A 15,952-nucleotide genomic window follows, 5' to 3' on the forward strand; every position below is an offset into this window, starting at 1 on the left:
AACTCCCTCCCCAGAAGATTCTGATACAGGCAGTCCATGGACTGCATCAACTTGGAGACTGCAGGTCTGGTGATTACACGACTACAACCTGTCTTAGTAAAGTTCCTCCCAAAAAGATTCCTACTAAGAAGGACGGGCTTTCCCCATTGAATACTCCCAGATCATAACCCTTCTTCCTAATCAGGCTTTCCTAAGGCCGGTGAGAGTTTCTGCCCTTGACCATGATATCATCTACTCACAAGGAATAGAGGCTCAGGATGTAGGAGCTGGTAAGACCTCTGTTTCAGGGTGGCATAGTCATCCCTTTCTTGGTACCATCATCCAACCCCAAGGCTTTCATCAGGCCATTGGGAGCCTCGTGCTCTCCCCTGACCAAGATATGAAGAAGCATTACTCCCTGGATGGAGCAGACGCATGGCGTTGAGCATGGATGGGATCTCGTTTCCACCTCTAGTCACCTTCTCTCTTCTTTCATTTCCAAAGCCTTAGAGCAGCCTTCCCCTGCCCCTCCCACCTCCACTGCCTCTGCCAGTCCAAGTGCACTGTCATTTCAGCAATGTTGGAGAAAATGCAGCCCAGGGTGGCTCCACCCCTACCAGTGCCCTGCACTCAATGGGCCCCTCCCTGCCCAGTGATCTCAGGGACACAGCCCTGCTTCCAGATCCTAGAGAGCTTCTGCTAGGATAAACAGGAATCCTGTGATCCCACTGTCTACAATTCTGATTTAAGAATCTGAGGAAGGCCCTTGTTTACTAGCGCTTTCAAAGTTCTTCTATCTCCAAACCGAAACAGGAGGACACAGCGTTCTGCAAGAAAGAACCACATGCTCAGCTTTTCCAATTGTGTTGAAGAAAGGATTTCATCACTGAGTATTTCCTGTAATGTGAGACACTGTCTTAGGCACTCTGGATGTGCTATCTTATTCTTCACCACATGATATGGCATGAAGAAGCTGGTTCAAAGAGACAAGCACCTTGCCCAAGGTCACACAGCCAGTATGTAAATCTGAACCTGGGACCTTAGACCTCAAAGCCTTTTGATGACTCCACCTTGCTGCCAGACCGGTGACCTGAGGAGAAAACCAGATGAAACCTGCATTCTCCTCACTGGCCTGGGCGAGAGCCCAGGGGGTGTGTAAAGACAGGTCTCTCTTTCTCTCTCCCTGGGGAGATGGAAGAGTCTGATAGAAGAGCCTGTTCAATTATGCAAAACGGTTTAGGAATGGGGCAGTCTGGTTAATAGTTATCGTATTTCTCATGAACGAATTACCATTTTTAAAGGAATCAGAATAGCACAAAACACATTTAATATAAACTAGTCTGAACATAAATGAATTTTACTTTGATGGGCCAAAGGCACTTAAGGACTCTGGGACGTCTCAGGGACAGAATTATAAAGCTCAATGATGACTGTGCAACATAGAAAAAACTGGGGTTATTTTAGCTTTTGGATTGTTTGAATTGTGAATTAGCAGGAGCCTGATTTTATTTTCATTTTTTAGACAGAACTTCTGGGCACCCAATGCTAAGGTCTGCTGTTGGGCAAAGGAAGGAATGGCTTTGTGGAAAGACAGTGGGGTTATTTTGTGGGGAGACGGGGGTGAGGTGGGTGCCAGGGCTGGGACCCAGATGCAAATGGGGTGCTCCTTTCCATCCTCACACCTCTCCTCAGAGTGGAGCTGCAGACCCCACTTTCATATTCCTGTGCTTGCCAGGCAGACACCTGGATAAACGACAGCTGGGTTTCAACACTGTTCCATCCAGATGCTGGGTGCAGTGGCAGAGGCAGCCGGGAGCGTTAAATGCCAGGCCTCTCTCCCCTGCTCTGTGCAGCCACAAGACACCCCTGCTCCCACCCTGGGTGCTCTTTAGCCAGTTTCCTTTGTGGCTTCTACAGCCACAGCTGTCAGAGAGTCAACAGCAGGCAGCTGGCCCCCTTCCCTGGGGCAAGAGTCAGGGCTGCAATTTGAACATTTTAACCACATTGTTTCAAAAGCTTTCCTCCTCACAAGCCAGCGTCTCCTGCTCAGCACTGTCACAAACGATTTGGTTCACAAGCTAATTCCCACTGGGCGAGCAGCCCCCTCCCCTTGCCTTTGCTATGGATGCTTTCGTGTTCTGCATTCTTGCAGGTCCCCATCACCGGGTGAGAAGCTAAACTGCCCCCACTCTTGGCAGTTTATTCACCCAAAGCCAGTTCATGCTGAGTCCAACTAGGTCCTCCCTCCCCTGGACCTTCTCTGCCAGCTCTGTACTGGTTGGCTAGCTTCTGGTTTGGTGCCCACTCTGGCCGCAGTGAATCCAATCCTTGTTGGAGGAGGTGGCAGTGTGTAGGGTTTCAGGACTACTCCTGTCTTCCTGGTGGACAAGGACTGTGCTGGTGGCTGAGGCAAGAAACGGGTTTTCTGTGTTTTTGTTCTTGCTGGGTCAAGGGTGATGATGGGCTGAGTCACTGGGGTCTGAAATCCACCAGTTGCTGGTCGGTGTGGGATGGCCTGCCTAGGCCCAAGTCTCCCTCTTCAGGTATTGGTACCGTGCTCAGAAGGGCCTGGCCCTCTCTGCTTTCTAAACCTCCTCCCATGGCCCGTCAGCTGACTTCCCATGCTAGGGGAGCAGGGCGCTCAGCAGGGCTGTGGAAGGACGGGCTGAGATGGTAGACACAATATTATGACCCCTGCCTTTTCTCACTGTGGTGCTGACAACAGCTCCCTAGTGCAACTGAGATGCGTCCTACTCTTCCCAGAGCATCCTGCAATCATCTGCCACATGGGGGGAGTGACAGAGCAGGGGTAAGCCCAAGGGCTTGGTTTCGGAGCAGCTCAGGGCCCACAGAATCTGAGTTGGCCATGAGCCTGGTCTGGGTTCAAGTTCCACCTCCCCCATACCATCCCCCCAATCCCATCCCATCACCATCTCCAAATAGCTGCAGGTAACATTCACTTCCATGGGCTCCATTCCTTAAAACAAAACTGGTCCCTTTCGGTAGAACCCAGCCCAAGTCAGTGTGCTTGGGCAGCTGCTCCACTGCACAAGAGGCCCACTAGCACACGACAGGTGTGTGTGTTAGTTCATGCATCTAGGAAACATTGCCCATGCCCCAGGGGGCTGCGCTCTGGGGTCATACCTCCTGGGAAGCAGCAAGCTTGCCCTGGGAGGGTACCATGCCAAAAACAGCTTCACATAACCAGGGTGATCCAAATGTCACCGCCCACCAGGGAAACTGGCAACAATAGTATTCCAGTGAGTCAGTCTTCGCCTTTCTTCCAAGTGGGGGTGTGGGCATAAAGGGCCTAACAGCTAGATCTCCCTCCCACAGGGAGAAGGCTGGGGGAGGCAGGAGAGCCAGGAGGGGGCTGTCACTCAGCAGCTGCTAATTTCTATTCATTAAAACTTTACAAGATGAGCTGAGATGAGGTGACGCTCACGTGTGGGCTTCGGGTAGGAGGGGTGGGGAGAGAGTCAGGCATCTCCAGGTCTGCTGCAGGGCGCGGTGATGTGGGCGCTGCAGCCCTGTAAGCCTTGCACTCTTAGGCTTGAGACGCATGCCAGAGAGGAGGGTGACACTGCAGGCGGGGGAGAGCTGAGCAAAAGGCCCCTTAATAGCTGATGGCCAGTGATGTACCAACCCACGCCTGGGGGTCAGCTAGAGCCCTTTCCTGGGCCCAGCGTGTCAGGGTCATGGACAGAAGTTCCGTATGGGTGCTGCCAGACACATACAGGAAACATTTTGCCCATGTGCTCTGCCTTGGGTCGTATGGAGGAGTAGTTAAGGGCAAGCTGAATAGACTCCATTCAGATCCTGGCAACATCACTTGCCAGCTACGTAACCTTGGCAAAGAACTTCACCTCCCCGAACCTCAGCTTCTTGTTCTATAAAATGGGGCTAATCGGACATTGGTTATGGGGTTAGTGTGAGGATTAAATGAATAAAATATGGCACGTATCTGGCGGGGGGGGGTGGGGGGTGGTCCCTGGCCCAGGGTTAGGACTTGATAAGTGGGAGCTGTGACGGACATCACCAGTGAGTTCAGCTGATTGGGCTCAGGGCTCAGAATGACTGATCAGCTCAGCTGGCCCCCGGCTCTCTGAGGTAGCCAGGAGGCTCTCCGAGGCCATTCCCGCGAGGAATGCAGGAAGGGGCCTGGGTGGTGGCGGGTGGGACGGGAGCACGTTAGTTCACACCAAGCGGCACACACCATGCTCTGCACTCCACGCCAGGTGCCACCTACTGCACTAGTCGCTCTCGGGGCGGTACAGGTACCGCATCATCAGGCTGTCCACCTCCTTCTTGCGCTTCTTCTCCTCCTTCCGAGACTGTCGGCGCGCCTGCCCAGCCTCCTTGTCCTCCGCAGCCGGGCCCTTCTTCACGCTCGAGCGGCTGTGGCCTGAGACAGTGGAGCCACTGGATGTCGACGAGGAGGACTCGGTCTCCGTCTCCGTTCTCTTCCTTCTCGATTTGGACTTCTTCTTGCTCTTTCGAGAGCTCCCCTTCTTCCGCCGCCTGTGCTCCGAGGAATCTTCGGAGCTGGAGCTGGAGCTGGAGGTGCTCCTTCTCTTGCTCCGGCTTTTCCGGCTGCTGCGGGGCCCAGAGACGTCCGCAGCAGAGGCTGAGCGGCGGATACTGGTGGCTCGCTCCGGGGGGTCCAGTTGGGCGCTCCGGGTACTTTGGATGCTCTTCCGGTCCTCCTCCTCAGAGTCAGGCTCCAGGCTGCTCCGCTGGAACGGGACGGGCTTGTAGCTCAAGACCTCGTGGATGGCAGCCTCCAGGTCTGGGTCTAGGTAGGACTGACGGCTGATGGGACGGACACTGGAGCCGAGAGGCTCATCCGTGGCGGAGGCGGAGGCGGAGATGCGGGGCTGGGGTGGCACCGACAGACTGCGGGCCAGCGACGGGTAGCTGTACTGTGAGTGGGCCTCACTCAAGGCCACACTGGCTCCATCGTCCCAATCATCCAGGCAGCTCCGGCCCAGGGACAGGTGGGAATCGGGGCTCTCCCGGCTGAGGGCTGAGGCCCGGCCCAAGGAAGGGCTGAGGGTCCTTGACAGGCCGTCGAGCCTCGAGGTGCTGCGGCGGGAACTGGGGGAGCCCGACAGCGAGAAGCTCATGGAGGAGCAGGCCCCATCCTCGCCGGAGCCACGCTGTGTGGCCGAGGAGGCCCGGCTGACGGCCGCAGAGACGGCCGAGGCCCGGTCAAAGTCTGAGCCCCACGGCTTCTCCAGCCCCCGGCTAGAGCAGCCCCCGACCCCGGAGAAAACGGAGCCGCATTCCTCAGGCTCCTCGGACTTCCTGCCCAGGCCCAGCTCCTCCCTGGGGCCCCCACGGGCCTTCCGGGGGGGCCTCTCGGGGGAGGCTGGCCGCTCGCTCAGGGTGGTGAAGAGTGAATCCTCATCCCCGGTGCCCCCGATGGAGTCCTTCAGGGTGAGCCGCTTCCGATAGCTCAGGGAGCTCAGCACAGAGGCCGGCCTCTCCTCCACCCCCTTGCCCTCCTTCCCCGGGGTGCTGAGGGCCGCTCTGCTGTGCGGGGGTGAGGCCGGGGAGGAGAGAACCGGGAGTGGATTAGCAGTAGCAGAGAGAGAATGAGAGAGAGAAACAAGCATTAAACGTAGAGAATAAAGACACCGGGGGAGGGAGAAAGGAGAACTTGGCAGCAGCCCTGGCAAAGTGGCCGTGAGAGCGTCGGAGGAAATGAAGCAAAATAATTTGCGTCAGTGAAAATAGCTTCATGGAGAATGTCATGTAAATTAGACTATTGTTCTATTTCATCACTTTTTCCCCTCGAAAACGTTTAGTTCAATTTATTTCATTGTCAACTACCTGGAGCCTGGTGCCGTGCAGTGGTGAATGGCAGTGGGGTGGGGAAGGTGGCATTATCTGCAATAGCAAAATGGTGTTTGGCCGAGTAAATTAAACCAATTAGAGGGGGCCGCTGGGTGCTTGCGGTGAGGGGCTGGACTTGGGAAGGGGCCTCAGGGGAGCTGGAGAAGGAGAGGGATTACCTTTTCTACCCAGCTCACCCAGCGCTCTCTGGGAGGAGGTGGAAAGGCGTGCCCTGGGGGATCAGGATGGCTCTGAGTTGGGAGGGGGGAGTCAGCAGGGAAGTGGCCGCAGGAGGGGTGGGAGCACAGGACCCTGGCTGGCTGGCCCATAGGTGGGGGATGGGAATTGGAGACCTGGATTTCAGGGGGAGCTGCCTGTGTGATCAGAAGACTGTGACTGGGCTGGAAAATAGGGGAGCAAGTTCCCCCAGCGGATGGGTGTTAGCAGAAAGCATGGTGGAGGGTGAGTGAAGAGACTAGAAGAAGAAGAGAATGGGCAGAGAAAGACAGAAATGTGTCCGTAGCTGTGACAGGGAAGTCAGGGGAATTGGGGCCTTTTCTGCTGCTATTCCTACTAAGACCTCAGAGGTCCACAGCCAGCCTGGACTGGCCTTGTCCAGGGTGTGGGATCCAGAGTCCCCCTGTGCCCCATTTCAGTCTTGATTCCAAGGGCCCAAACCATCAGGTAGTTCGTTCAACATCTGTTGAATGAATAAGTGGGGATGAAGTTAAACTTACACCAAACCAAAGCCCTGAAGCCCGGTAGGAAAACATTACCTCGGAAAATTAAGGGTGCCGCAGACCCTGACTAAGAAGAAACCAGGCCTCCTGTGCTCATCCCACGTGCCAGGGGCAGGCCTGGGCCCCTCACGCGCATACCAGGCAAGAGAGAGACGCAGGTGGCGTGAGGCCCACCCTCTCTGGGATCAAGGCGCTGCTCATCCATCCCTGGGGCATGAGGTGGCCTTTCCTCCCACCTAAGGCCACATGCTCACCTGGAACTCTTCAAGCTGCCATCATCGGAAGCCGCCTTGGAAGGCCCCTTGTTTTTGGACAACCATGACTTGACCCCGTCGACCCGGTCCTCTAGCTCTGAGTCCACATCTGAGTCCCCCTCGCTGTGGGATGAGGAGCAGAAAGATAGGCAAGGCTGGGAAGAGGTGATCGCCCGGTGGCCCAGGAGGCAGCACAAAAGTGGCAAAGCAGGTTTGTCTTGGGTGGAGGTGGGATGCAGGGCAGCATGCGCATCAGTGAGTCAGAGAGAACAAGTGAAGTTAGAGGGAGGGGCGCACCATTCACAAGGACCCTGCCCCGCTCAGCAGGCCACATCGTGGGACAGCCACCGAGAAGACCCTGAGGAGCATGGAGGCACCCCCACCCCACTTTCTGTGACAGGCTGCTGTGCAGCCAACCAATCCAGTGAGAGCGACAGGGAGACCATCCATTCATCAATTACAGCTAAATGGCTTTTGGTTAAAAAGAGGAGTCCTGGGCCCTTCAGCTCCTCCCTGAGGCCTATTCTGCTGTTCTTGTCTGCCTGTTCCCCAAAATGTGGCTACAGCTGCTGCCACTTTCCATGCCTTCACTGCAAGAGCTGGGCTGCTGGTGATGGAACAGAGAAGAGAAGGGCTTCATTATGACTTCAAGTGAGCTTGAACCTGGAGTCTCCTGAGCTGATGCAGTGCCAACTTGGGCACTACAGGCCGTATCGCAGACCCATCCTGCGACTCCCCTTGGCCCTTAAGAAACAGAAAGGACAAGGCGGGGACCGCAGCACTTCCCGAGGGGTTCGTAACAGCTTCAAGATTCAAGCTGCACCTGGAGATCCAGTGGGGCCCAGAAATCCCAGACAAGGGCTCTGTCTCTCCCAGTCTCCTCTTCCACCCTCAGGAAGCCTCCAGCTCTTGCTCCCCCAGGGCTTTTTTCTGGCCAAGCTGGCCTGAGCCCTCTCGACTTGCAAGAAAGCCCAAAGGAGTCGAATTCTGATGCTGGAATCACAGTGACCTCCTCACACAGCAGCAGGGGCTTGGAGATAGCTTCTGAGTGAGACTGCTTCTAGAATTCTGCAAAATGTCTGCTCACCAAGTTCCCTGCTGTGGATATGCTAGGATTTCTCCTTGATATAAATTTCCTTTCATCTGTGTCAACAGAAGCAGCCCCATTCCTGAATTATGTTCTTGAATAAATAGCCACACAGGTGTGCACATGTGCGTGCACGTGTGTGCGTGTGTGCATGCACACACACACACACACACAGAAGAAGCCACCAGACTCTGTTCTGGGGATGAGGCAGCATGACTGAGGGGAGGGGAATAAAGAAGCATATTTTATGGGCTTCCATCAAATACAGAATTATAACAAAGACCAGGCTGGCTGATGCCCCGGTTAAACAGGAGTTTAGCAGACAGCCCCGAAACCGCTAATGCAAGCCCTGTGCCCGTTCGAGCCTGGCAGATTTACTACGGTGCACAGGCCCTGTAGAACACCAATACCACTTGACTTATACACCCATGCAAAAAACCTTCTCTAGCTTCAGAGCCTGTAATTTATCACTGCCGTTCATAACCATATTGATTGCCATTAGAAAGGAGGTGCTGTATGCATTGTGGAATCTATGTCTACATGTTAAAAGCGTTTCTGTATAAATCTCCCTTAACACTGTGCTGTTTACTGCTTTCATTAGGGTTATGGCAACAACAACTGTATCTCTAAGTAAATCGAAACATTATTTTTCTGGCTGCCTTAATACACTCGCTCAACAACTTGGAGCAGGGGCCCAGAGCTGCTGAGGAAAAGACCCCCTCTGCCGTCAGCAGGAACCTGGCTAGGACTGCAGGCCCTGTGTGCCTTCATGAGTGCACGCTGGTGTGTGTGTGTGCGTGTGCAGTGGTTTAGAATATGATCTGAAATGCGCATTTTATCAGTCCTCGAAGCTCCTCCAGCCCAAGGATGGCAGGGCTAGAACACACAGGGGACAGACAGTCATGGGCCCAGGATATGAATTTGCCTCCTGACATTCAGAGCAGCAAATGGGTTGAGAAGCTGGCCTGCCCGCCCTTGCCTTCCCTTTAGTTTCAAGCCTATAGAGGATGTTTGGATTCTTTTCCTTAAACAATCAGGCCCGTAAACAAACTCCAGGGGCAGGCAGGCTCGGAGGGCAGTTGAAATTTTAAATGGTTGGAATTAAACCTCACGTCAAATACAATTTATGTCCAGGCTCATGTGCTATTAGTTAACTGGGAGCTGAATCGCGGGGGAACAAACAAACGGAGACAGAACGGCAGGGGATATTAATTGCGTGTGACAACCGGGCTCCAGCGGCCCTCTATCACTGTTACACACTATTACATTTATCATTAGCTCTCACGGAGTCCTTTGCACTGCCGCCAGCCCATCCTGGCCAGTGGAGGAGGCCTGCCAGGCAAGAGAGAGTCGGGGAGGAAACCCAAAGCGGCGCTAGAACAACAACCTCCAAAGACCAGCCCTGTCGGACCTGAAGGAGGATCACCCCGATCTGCCTGAGGGCCCGCACATCCGCCCCAGCTGCCCAGCTCCCACCCAGAAAGAAGGAAACGGACAGGGGGTGGATTTACTGGGCTTCCCGCCACCCGACTGACAGCAGCACAAATGCCTGGGGCCTCCTTCAGCCCAAGGTGCCGGCGGACAGTAGAGTAAACACATCTGGCCGTGCTCCCTTCCCCTGCCCGGATGCTTCCTCCCAGAGAGTAACTGCTAGATGCCCCTCACCTTCTACCCTTGTCTGCCGAAAGAAGGTGGCGGACCTTTCAAAATGAAACATACCCACTTCTTTCAGGCAGCTCAGGCTCCAAAGGAGCCCGAGGATGGGGAGAAATCCAGCCCAAACAGACGTTTCCCCAGAGAAAGAGGCCGGGAAGCGGCTACGCTTGGTTTCTGATGGGGCAGAGGCTGAAGCTCAGGAAGGCAGGCTGTGGGTACCACCCAATGAGGCTGAGCTCTCCTTTCTGACGGAGCCCCCATCCTGCCGACCAAGGACGTGGGGGCCAGTGAGCCTCCCAGTTGGAGCACCCTCGTTGCCTGTGCTCTACAGGGCGCGGCCTGCCCCCTCGCCTGATACAGGGCGTGGCCCGCCCCCTTGCCTCCCTTGGGACAGAGTGAGCCGTGTTAGCATGAGGGACTAGCTCAGAGGAGGAGAGGAGGCTGTGTGTCCACGTGCGACATGCAGCAGGGCGGGAGCCCAGGGTTAGGGGGAGGTTAGACACCACGCGAGGAGAGGCAGAGAGCGCGTGCGCTCCAGTCCTCACGGTTTATTCTTTCTTTTGTGATACTTTGTCACCATGTCCTGCAAACTGGAAACAGAAAGAAAATGGTGGGCAAGGGGGCCGGAAGAACACAGAAAAGTCAACCAAGGTGGACCCCTCAGCCGAGGACCCCTCCTTCCTCAGCAAGACAAGGCTCTGGCTGGCTGAGACCAGGAGGTGGGACAGTGCTGTCCTCAGAGGGAGGTCCAGGCCGCCTGGGGCACCATTCCCCTGCCCTAAAGGAGCAGGCTCCCCGGGCATCCCAGGAGCAGGATGGGGCCTCGGCCTTCAGGTGGGATGGGGGCAAGTCTTGGGGGGTCTGCTCAGGGCAGCCTTGGGAGCTTCTCCAGGGCCTGACCCCATTCCCACTGCCAGTCTGCCTGCCTCGTGACTTCCTCCTCGGCCTAAGACTACAAATCTCTCTGCTAAACCATTCCCTGGGTGGGTCTTACGTGAGAAAAACTCTGGCATGGTAACAAGGCACCAGGGCCCTTAAATCTCTGCTCTTCCCAGAGCGGGGCAGGCGCCATCAGAAATGCAGCTAAACGGGGGAATAACTCATCTTGAACGGGCAGAGCTGGAGAGCCAGGTCCCTGGGAGGCCTGGGGAGAAGGACAGGGAGGAAGTGGGGAGGGTGTCTCACCCAGGCAGCAGCTGTCCAGCCCTCAGCTGCTGCAGGACAGGGTCCATGCTGGGGTCTGGCAATGAGGGGAGGGTGGGCTGGAGGCTCAATGGTGGGGAGACCCAGACTGCAGCTGTTCTACCTGGTCTGGAGGCAGTCAAGAGGGCCTCCGAGCCGGCCACGGTTGCCATAGAGGCCCCTCACCTGTTGATGAGGTCCTCGTTCTCATCACTCTCCATCTCGTCCTCAATGGCGGCCTGCAGGTCCCCGATGCGCTTGAACGCCAGTTTCAGATCAGCCTGCAGGCTCTGGTTAGCAGCTTCCAGACTCTCCAGATCCATCTCCTAGGAGGGAGAGGGGGCAGTCCAGTCCACAGGAGGGCTAGTCTCTCACCCAGCTGCCCCAGAAAAGGCCAGCTTCCAGTCTCTCTGGGCCAGGCAGCAGCTACGTGGGTGCCGCTGAGAACCTGCAGAGCTTTCTCTGATCTGCTGTTGCTGGGCTGTTGAGGTCTGACCTTGCCTGACGGAGACTCCGGTACCACCCTTGGCCCCTGGCCTGCCCTTAGGCTTTGTGGACTGTGTTCTTGACATGTTCTCTTCCCTCTAATTCTGGTTTAGAATTTAACCATGGTTTCTTTGCAGCCCACCTCCACAAGCCCACGGGTGAGGTGTGTGCTTAGCAGGTTCTCAGAGGGCTGCCAGCCTCAGGCCTCGTGGGTAGGGGGCATTACCAGTTCATGCTTCTTGCGGCTCGCCTCGGCCTCCTTCCTGGCAAGCTCGCCCATCTCCTCCTTGGTGTCCCGGAGCTGCCGCTGTAGCCGCTTGTTCTGCTCCTTCTCCCGGTTCTCAGCCGCCGTGCGCTGATCCCGTTCCTCAGTCAGCTTCTCCATGTTCTCTTTGAGCCGGCCGGCCAGGCTCTGGACAGGGAGGTGGGAAGAGAGACCCATCAGCCAGGCAGAGAGCGGGGTGTGGCAGAGCTCCAGAGTCAGGAGGCCTGGGTCCAGCTCCGGCTGCCCTGCTCACTGGCTAGGTGGGCAAGCAACGAAAGCCCTCGGAGGTGACATCCTTTGTCCTTCTGTAAAAAAGGGAGAATAACACCTATTCCCCAGGGGTCTTTTAAGGCCCGAATAAGGTAATGTATGTGAAGGGACTCTGGAAGATGAAAAGTGCTATTATCATCATTATCACCACCTAGGTCGGAGGAGAGCTCTGGCTAGAGTCTGGGCCTGTCCACGCTGATGCCATGTGTGGGGGCCTCCACGGGCAGCAGGGTTTCCCTCAGAGACCCTAAACCCAGAAGCTCCAAAAGCTAGGGCCTGTGCTCAGAAGTAAATGGCTTTACTGAGAATTCTGGATTAGGAGGAGACTGAACAGTCATCACATGCCAAACACAAAGCCATTCCTCTAAGCCTGATGAATCTCTCTTTCCCCCGAAACGTGAACACATTTTTTCCCTTCTGCGCCATAGGACGCTGAGCAAAAAAGGCCCTGGAGATTGGGGCAGAGTGTGAGGGAAGAACGCTGCTTCTGGTCCTAATCCTGGTTCTACCACTGACTGGCCGTGGGGTCGCCACTCTCAGCCCCCAGCCTCTATGTCTCTAAAATAAGGCTACATCTCTAAGGGCTGTATGCGTTTAACATTCTGTGCATCTAAACCACATACTGCCTTTCTGAGCAGAAGGGAAAATGAGAGAGTTGAGGAGAGGGACTGGGGCCCACGAGAAAAGGAGGCAAGTGCAGCTGGTCTGTCCTATTTTACTTCCACCAGACCAATGGCCTCCTCTGCCCCTTGATAGCTTTGGGGCCTTAGGCAACCTACTTAACCCTTCCTGTGTGTCAAACGTGGATCAAAATATGACCAAGGCAGAACACGGACTATTACTAAGTCTCCTTCACTCTCTCTAGCTCGCCAGAGGACTGTGACCCTGTCCTGGGAGGTCCAGCCATATTTTCTTCGAAGGTCAAGGGTACTAATGCCCTCCGATGCCCACTGCCAGCTCCATAGTCACCTATTTCCATCCCCACCCTCTTTCCTGCTCCACCGACTCAGGGGTTAATGGGGAGGTGGCAGGGATGCTCCTCAGCACCCACACCATGAACATACTTCTCATGAAGGCCTGTCAGTGCTCAGACAGATGTCTACATGCTTGGGATGGAGGAGGAGAACTTGAAATAGGGTGAGAGGGGTGTAAACCCGGAGAGATCATTCTGCTGGCCTCTCTTCCTACCTGCTCTGCTGGAGAGGGAGGGGCTGGAGCAGGCTGGCTTCAGGAGAGTGGAACGGAAAGGATTAAATGTGGAGGTTGGAGATTACAGTTGGGAGGAAGGAGGGGTGGAAAGGGAAGATGGAGGTGAACAGAAAAAGGAGAAGGGTCGAAGGGAAGAGGGTGAAAAGTAGAGGGAGAGGACAAATGGGATGGGGAGAAAGGAAGAAATAGGCCAGGGTAAGAAAGGGAATGAGATTGGGGAGAAAATAAACAGAGGGAGAAGAAAACATGGGGCAAAAATGGAGGAAAATGAAGAGGGAAGGAGAAAAGGCAGAGAATGCAAGCATGGGAAGAACTGAGGAAAAAAGGGAATAAAAAACGGGAGGGAGAGAAAGAGAGAGCGGTGAGATGAGAGGACGGACTCCAGCCCGTGCAGAAGTGGTGCCATCCGCTGCATATTTATGACCCTGCCAGAGAGCGAGTGAGGGGACCGGAGGGGGGAGTGCACGGTGGAGGAAAACATGAAGACTAAAAGCTAAGCTGCTCTGGTCCCTTGGCAGAAAGCAAGCACAGAGTCAGAATGTAAAGCAGGCAGGCTCCGCGGTGCCCAGAGAGCAGGCCTGGCGAGCGGGGGAGAAGGCACCCGCTCCGTCAGCTGGCCTGGCAGCTTGGCAGAGGCCTCCGTGGAGCAGGGTGGCTGCGGGCCTGCCGGGCCCTGCTGAGCACGCGTGGCTCCAGCCGTCGGGGCCGCTCAGCCCTGCCTGCTGAGGACTGGACGGGGAAGTGTGCACCCACCTCCAGCCGCTTCACTTGGGTCCTTTCGAACTCCAGGCGTGTCTCCAGCTCCCGGATCTTAGCTTCCTGCCTGCTCACCAGGGACCTGTCCACCATGGACTGCTCCAGGAACTCCACTTGGCTCTGGAGGGCTTGTAGCTGCGGGGTTGGGGGCGGGGGCAGGAAGGGAAGAAAGAACTGAGCCTGGAAAGGGAAGGGGCAGGTTCTCTCTCTCCCCACCCCCTAGCAAGATCACCATGGTGACTAGAAGGCTGAGGGAGGGAGGGATGCACAGGGAGGTGGAAGGATGGGGCCCCGAGCCAGGGGCATTCCCCAACTGGCCCTGCGCGGGCACAGATTTTGCCCTTTGGAGAGAAGAGAGAAAGGACCAGAGAGGGCATAGAAATGCGAAATGAGGCAGCTGAAGCCGAAACATCTGCTATGGTGACATGGCTCCAAGCCTAGGCCTCCGCACTTGCTGACGCTGACTGATGGCAGAGAGAAGCACGTGCTGGCCTGTGAGCTCGGGAGTTGGTCCCCACACACAGTGACCCTGGCACCCTCTCCCGACCCTGGTCCCCACCTTCTCCTGTAGCTCTTGCTTCTCTTTGTTGGCTTCTTCTAGCTGAGCTTGGAGATCATTCATCTGAGCCAGATCCCGGGAGGCCTGGGAAAGGAGAGGGTGCTGAAGCAGGATCCCCCATGAGCACCAAATCCATCCCGCCCCACCCCTCACTGAGGCCAGGGCACACAGGCACCATGACCCCCCCAAAGCAGCGGCTGTGCCAGGGACCTAGAGGAGGACCAGAGGACAGCGCTTCTACAGGGTGCGCTGGGGCACTCCTGGGCAGGGTACCTGAGCCACGGCTGCCTTGTGCTTCTTCATCAGCTCATTCAGGTCCTCCTGATCCTCCTCCAGCCGGCTCTGCATCTCATTCTTCTCACGCTGAAGGCGGCCCAGCTGCTCCTCCAGCTGGACAGAGGCAAAGACAGATCAGAGAGCGTCAGGCCTGGCCTGCCTGATGGCCCTCGGTGGAAAGACTGAACCTCCCTAGGCCACCTCCAATGGGACGGGGTGATGACAGGGCCAGGCCCACCCGCTGGAGGAGGTTCCAGGACCAGTGATGCTCAGGGAACTGCCTGTCCTGCTGTGGGCCAGGGAGCGGAGGGAAAAGGGCTGTCTTTGCAGCTCAGGCAGACCCTGGGCTAGATGACAGCTGCTTTCTGACAGCTCTTGGGAGGCTAATGAGAAGGCAGAAAAGGTCTGTCCAGAACCAACGACCCATCATCCTAGCACTAGCGTTCAGGCCCTAACCTGTGCGCACTCTGCCCCCTTCAGGCCCCAAGGAAGGACCCCTCAAATCTGTGAAACTCTCCTGGCATGTTTCTCCTGGGACTGCCTGCTCCCTGGCCATCCAGCGCCCACAGCCAAGTCCACTCCTGGCGGGGGGAGGAGAAGAGACAGCCAACAGCAGCTTCAGGAAATGAATGAATCTATTAGCCTGTAATTCCAAACCAAAATGACTGCATTGGCTCCTTCTCTGCCCCATCCATCTTGTTACCGGGACGTGGGGAGCTGCGGAAGACTCCGCCAAGAAGTTTATTAACTCGGATTTAAATAAAATGGTAATTTTATAACAGCCCTTTTTAACACAATTAAGGAATTTGAATTACTCACCTGAAAACTGCTGAGGAGCATAAATGTCACGGGGATAAATCAAGCCCAGGAGATTGGCATCTCTCAGCAGTCAGGTGACTAGCTGGGGGGCCAGGGAGCCCAGAGCCAAGCCCAGCCTCCTCCCCTGCCCCATTCCCTGCCTGAGGAGGTACCGATGGCCATATCCCAGTAATGAGTTTTCGGCCGATGGATGGGCCGTGGGAGAGGTGGGGAATTAAAAGGTAGGCATTAAATAAGCGCTCTAATTAGCTGCCGCTTGGGCTTGTCAGTGGGCTGGCCAGGGGCAGGGGAGGGAAACGGAGCCATCCCATCTGATCGGTGCTTCTGCTAATCTCTAGGTACCTGTTTACATCCCTCAGCCACACTTGCTGCCTTTATTTATGATGTTGGGGCCTGTGGCCAAGCTCCCACAGGCAGGTGGTTAAACAGGGAGATGGGCCCTTGCTGGCTCCCTCCTCCACCTCACCCCCTCCCAGGCCTCTGCTCTGAGTGGGGAGAGGCAGAGGAGGGGAGGCCCGCTCTCGCCGCAGAAAGCCCTGGCGTGAAGGGACCGGGCTGGGGAATGAGCCCTGTTTG

At 56.0% G+C, this 15,952-nt stretch overlaps 1 protein-coding gene across 13 annotated transcripts in view; it reads right to left on the minus strand.

Annotated features, from left to right (window-relative positions):
- Positions 1-15,952, minus strand: part of MYO18A (myosin XVIIIA) — a 96,644-nt gene that overhangs the window by 2,088 nt on the left and 78,604 nt on the right. For 8 of the 13 annotated variants that reach the window (XM_081220026.1, XM_081220025.1, XM_081220017.1 and 5 more), the window contains 7 exons: positions 14,555-14,671; positions 14,282-14,365; positions 13,720-13,857; positions 11,449-11,634; positions 10,923-11,062; positions 10,100-10,144; positions 6,812-6,934 (listed from right to left, as the gene is read on the minus strand). In XM_081220026.1, the coding sequence (XP_081076152.1) occupies positions 6,812-6,934; positions 10,100-10,144; positions 10,923-11,062; positions 11,449-11,634; positions 13,720-13,857; positions 14,282-14,365; positions 14,555-14,671 (833 nt within the window). Of the gene's footprint in view, positions 1-5,593; positions 6,518-6,811; positions 6,935-10,099; positions 10,145-10,922; positions 11,063-11,448; positions 11,635-13,719; positions 13,858-14,281; positions 14,366-14,554; positions 14,672-15,952 lie in introns of those variants that run through there. The other 5 variants (XM_081220024.1, XM_081220020.1, XM_081220021.1 and 2 more) reach the window with 3 other exon arrangements.

Source organism: Mesoplodon bidens (assembly GCF_964165515.1).
Source record: "Mesoplodon bidens genome assembly, chromosome: 19".
Lineage (NCBI taxonomy): Eukaryota > Metazoa > Chordata > Mammalia > Artiodactyla > Ziphiidae > Mesoplodon > Mesoplodon bidens.